Here is a 5130-nt window from a genome sequence, read left to right on the forward strand (position 1 = left end):
AAGGGGCCTCCCTGCTAAAGGTGGGAATGAATGAGATCCATGGAAAAAAATCTTCTTGTCACCAAATCTCTTCAGGACAATTTGTTCCTTAAAAAAAAAGAGGTCCAGGGATCATCATTCCTTAAAAAAAGAGGCTTTTTCATGGATTCAGCTCAATTCTTATAGAAAGAGAAAGAAAGAAACCCCCTCCCAAAAAAACCTCTTTTTAATAAATAATATAATAATATTTATTTTAATAATTTTATTATATTTATTATATTATAATATTTATTATAATTTTATTATATTTATTATATTGTATTATTTATTATAATAATTTTAATAAGTTGCAAAAAAAATTCATTTTAAAATTTGGAAGATCTTCGTGAAAATTTCCAATAGTTGGATCAAATCCAACGGGAATGTTCATGTGAGCAACGTGAAAAATTTTGGAATAACGGGGTTTATTTAGGGGATATATCTCATATTTAGGCCACTGGAATTGGCATTAAAACAGAGGCACAAAATAACCCAGGACCACCAAAGAAAATGGGAAAATCCAATGGGATTCTGGGTGGAAAATCGGGTTCTCAGCTCATTATTTTGATTTGTGAAAGTCAAGAAAATTGAAACGAGAAGAACTTTTGTCTCCCACAGAAACATTTTTAGTTTTGAGACTTTTTAGCGGCTAAAAAAGGTACCTAAAAATTCCAAATAGAAAACTGCATCATAAGGTCTGAGAATAAATTGAAATAATTTGACATATTCACATCAAAAGATGCATTTCGATCATTTTTTTACATTTTTATTCCATGGAAGGTGGGTTTTTTCACCTTTTTTTTTTACCACAGATTATTTTCTCCCTGCAAACCAGAACTGATTTGATCCTACAATGTAGAAAATGGGACATTTGGAGAATTTTAAAACCCCTCCAAACGATTTTTTTTCAAACCTTTTGCCATGATTCAGGGAGGAATTCTGACCTCCAGCAGCTGCCCTGAGCTGGATTGATTTATTTTTTATTTTTATTTATGTTTTATTTATTTTTTATTTTTATTTATTTTTATTTATTTTTATTTTTAATTAAGAAATTAAAATTCATTAAAATTAATTTTTTAATTAAAAAAGTCCCAGGAAAACCTGTTTAGAAAATACCAACTCCCCTCTCGATGAGTTTGGGGACAAAAATGCCCAGGATCAAAGCTTTTCCCACTCCAGTTTGGTATGGAAAAGTTAATGGAATATTCTCTGAAGGGCTGTTATCACCCCAGCACTGGATTGGGATTGATTTATTATTTAGGAATTTTTTAGCACTTTATAAAACACGATAAGAATTGTTAATTGCAAAATGTGCTGGAGGGAAAAAGAACAATTTGCAAAAATAAGTGTTCAGAACAAGGTCCAAAAAAATTGCAGAAATTGTTTATTTTGAGTCCTACGTGGATGAAAATGGATTTGATGGGCCTGAGATTGTGTGGACTAGAAAAATATGTATATTTTTCAGTTGTTTTTTTTTTAAATTTAAATAATTTTTTTAATTATTTTTAATTATATAATTTTTTAAAAAATTTAAATTTTTTGAATCATAATTTTTAAATATTTAAATTTAATTTTTTAAAAAATTCTTTTAAAATTAATTTAAATTTTGTTTAAATTTAATTTAAATTAAATTTTAATTTTTTTTTCAAAAATTCTTTTTAAATTAATTTAAATTTAATTTCAATTTAATTTCAATTCAATTAAATTTTCTCTCCAGGACTCAGCTGCCCTTTCATTCCCCAATGTCACAGGATCCCAGAGGATTATTCCCACAATGTCACTGTATCCTGCCCTTCTCCCCCTGCTCCTTTTACAGGCAGGAATGTGAAGTCCAGAGGTGTTGGAGGGAGCTGGATCCCACCCCACACCGCTCATCCAAGGTCATGGAATTCCTTCCCACTGACTCTGGAATCCTTTCCAAACTATCCCAAAGTCGAATCCCTTCTAATCCGACTTTTTGATATAAGTACAAATCATTGCTTTTTTTTCTCCCCCCAGGATTTAACATTAAAGATTTCCAAGGTTTTCGTGATTCAAGGCAACTGGGAATTCCCAGCTGTGGGATTTGATCCCGTGGAAAAGAGGGAAAGGATTTCTAGCCAGGACCTGCCATGCTGAGCTCAGGGGGGACACCGAGACAGAGCAACTTATTCCCTTTCTTACGGAGTTTCCATCTTTTCCTGAAGGGAAAACTGGGGTTTGAGCAGTTGGAATTTTCAGCAGTTGGAATTTTTGGGGGGAAAGAAGGATCCAGGGAGAGCTGAGAGCCCCTTGCAGGGCCTAAAGGGGCTCCAGGAGAGCTGGAGAGGGACTGGGGACAAGGGATGGAGGGACAGGACACAGGGAATGGCTTTAACTGACTGGGAAGTTGGATGGGATTTTGGGAAGGATTTCTTGGCTGGGAGGGTGGGGAGGGACTGGAATGGATTTCCCAGAGAAGCTGTGGCTGCCCCTGGATCCCTGGAAGCATCCAAGGCCAGGTTGGAGCAACCTGGGATAATGAAAGTTGTCCCTTCCACCCAAACCATTCCAGGATTCCCTAATTCTCTGATTCTATAATTATTTGGTCCAAATCCCCATTAAAAAGAAACCTGGGAGATACTGCAAAGCTCCTCTTCTTTTCCCCAAGGGCAAAGCCTTTTCCCAAAGGACAATTCCCAAAGGACAAGGCTCTGCAAAGGAATCCTGCTGTGTCTGGCAGTGTCTATCCCTCATTTACTGTGGAAACAATGTGGGAAAGCTGCTCCTGGATCTCTGGCATTGCCTGGGAATGGTGCACAGGGAGCAAAGGGAATGTTCATTTTTCCATCTTTATTTCTTTATTGTGTTTTTAAGAGTCAAAAGGTCACCTTTTGATGGGCCATTTCACGGTCATTTCCAGAGGAATATAGAATTTCTTTTTCCTTATCATTTTCAGGGAGAAATTCCTCAGATCTCCACTAAAAGTTCAATTCCCATGGGAAAAAAAAAGTGCATTTGAAAGGGAAACTGATCTCCAGCATCATTTCACTGGAATTCCCTAATTTCTGGCTTTAAAACTTGGAGTGTTTCCTAAACAGTAGCAGTTCCCTGTCAATGGGGTGGTTCACTGAGAGGGCAATTTAATAAATTCATTTAATCTAATTCTAAGTGGACATCCAAAATCCTAAAGGGTGACTCAATTATTTTATCTAATCCCAAGTTAGGCAAGTCAGGATTAGAGGAGTGACCCCAAATTCTCTGAAAACTTGTTTCTGAAATGACCCTGGAAAGGAAGAGGAGGAGGAGAAGGAGAAGGAGAAGGAGAAGGAGAAGGAGAAGGAGAAGGAGAAGGAGAAGGAGGAGAAGGAGAAGGAGAAGGAGGAGTCTTGTGCCCTTTGGAGGAATCCTTGGGGCAGGACCTGGAAGCAGCAGGTCATTGAGGAACTCTGTGAATTTTTTCCCAAGTTTCTCTCTGCCTCCCAAAACACACCATTCCTTTGTGTTGGGTTTTTCTGGCAAACCAAAGGGGGTTTTCCTGCCTCACTCCCAGGAAGCCCCAGGCTGTTGCTGTGAACCCAAGTGATGCATTCCAGGCCAAGAGAAATGAATTCCAAGCCTATGAATGATCCAGCCTTGGCCCTTGGCTGGGCAGTGGTCAGCCCTGAGCACAGCCCAACCTTCCTGCAGCTTCCCTGCAGAGGAAAAACAAGTTTCCTGCTGGGATCAGTGGGAATAAAACGGGCTCCTTTGAGGATACAACAGGTCTGAACACCCTCAGATCAAATAATATTCAGCTCTGACCTCTGTGTTGAGCAGAGCCCACAGTGACTGTGCTCCCACTCTCCATCCACTCCACTCTTCATTCCCGTGGAAATGGCCTTGGCTGCTCATTTTCTGCCCAAATCCAACCAGCTGATTTTGGGGAACGTCCTCTCCCAGCATCCCAAAAAACCCCCCAGCCCATTCCCCGACTGCCAGGACACCTACTTTGACCGAAGCAGGGTTGAACTCCACTTCTTTTTTGGGTTCTGGTTCTGCCGGTTTAGGCGCCGGTTTGGGTTCTTCTTTCTTAGGCTCGGCCTTCTTAGGCTCGGGTTTTTTCGGGGCCATGCCGGGGCTGCCTTGGGAAGGGGCAGGAGGAGCGGGGCGGAGGTGAGGAGGAGGCGCTGCCGCGGGATGAACCCAGCACACGCGGGGCTTTATCCCTGTCCCCTCCCGGGGCTTTATCCCTGTCCCCTCCCGCAGTGCCAGCCCCGTCACATGCCCCCCCTGGCACAATGGGGGCACTGCTATAAAAGGACAAGACGCTGCCCGGCTATTTTGGAGCCCCCCGGCCCCGGCATTGTTCCCAATTAACACTTCCATGGAAAGAGAGAGATGCTGGGGGGGTTTTAGGGCTCAGACAGGGGGGAGGTTGGGTTTATCCTCCCCCCTCCCCCGGTCATCCCGACGCTGCCATTCCCACAGCGGGTTTTTTGTTTTTTTTTTTCCAGCCTGGAAAAAGCCCCCCTTGGCCTTTGTGGTGCCAAGATAAGCCCGGGTTTATATTTAGAGCCGAGGATGCGGCTCCGTGGGAGGCCGAGCATCCCCAGATCAGCTGCGGCACAATTCACCTCTCTGCTCTTCTCCCGGGAAGGCGCCCGGGAACCAGAATTCCTCATGGGAAAAAGCACCTAAGGAGCAGGGAAACGCTCACGCACACGGGCAGGGGCAGCACTGCGCACGCTGAGATTTTCCAGACCTTTTTAGGGCTCGGGGCGCCAAATTCCTGTCAAAAGAGGGAAGATAAGGGTGTCCATTTGAAGCTTTTCTAATCAATGTTTATGTAATTAATTTAATCTAATATACAATATCAAGCTACCTAATATGAATCTAAATAATCTATAATATTCATTTAACCAATACTACTCTAATTAATTTTATTCAGTGTTTTCATTGAATAAATCCCCCCCTTCAAAGCAAAATGGAGTCAATAATTCTCAGATCTGCTTTCACTGGGCAGGGATATTTTCCACTGGCCCAGGTTGCTCCAGTTTGCCCTTGGACACTTCCAAAGATGGGGAAAAAGAAGAGAAAGATCCGAAATCTTCGTTTTCGTGCCCTGTTCAAAGTTTTGCTGCCTGGAAATGAGCCATGGATGGAGAACGGGAA

The 5130-nt window shown here is 41.8% G+C and overlaps 1 protein-coding gene across 1 annotated transcript in view; it reads right to left on the reverse strand.

Annotated features, from left to right (window-relative positions):
- MYL3 (myosin light chain 3) overlaps nucleotides 1-4154 on the reverse strand; it is a 21870-nt gene extending 17716 nt beyond the window's left edge. Inside the window, exon 1 of the mRNA XM_027704875.1 lies at nucleotides 3967-4154. Within this exon, the coding sequence (XP_027560676.1) occupies nucleotides 3967-4089 (123 nt within the window). The 5' untranslated portion in view covers nucleotides 4090-4154. The remainder of the gene's footprint in view (nucleotides 1-3966) is intronic.
- Between the last annotated feature and the right edge of the window lie 976 nt (nucleotides 4155-5130).

The sequence above is a fragment of the Neopelma chrysocephalum genome, unplaced genomic scaffold (assembly GCF_003984885.1).
Source record: "Neopelma chrysocephalum unplaced genomic scaffold, ASM398488v2 Primary Assembly neopelma1_295, whole genome shotgun sequence".
NCBI classification, from domain to species: Eukaryota; Metazoa; Chordata; class Aves; order Passeriformes; family Pipridae; genus Neopelma; species Neopelma chrysocephalum.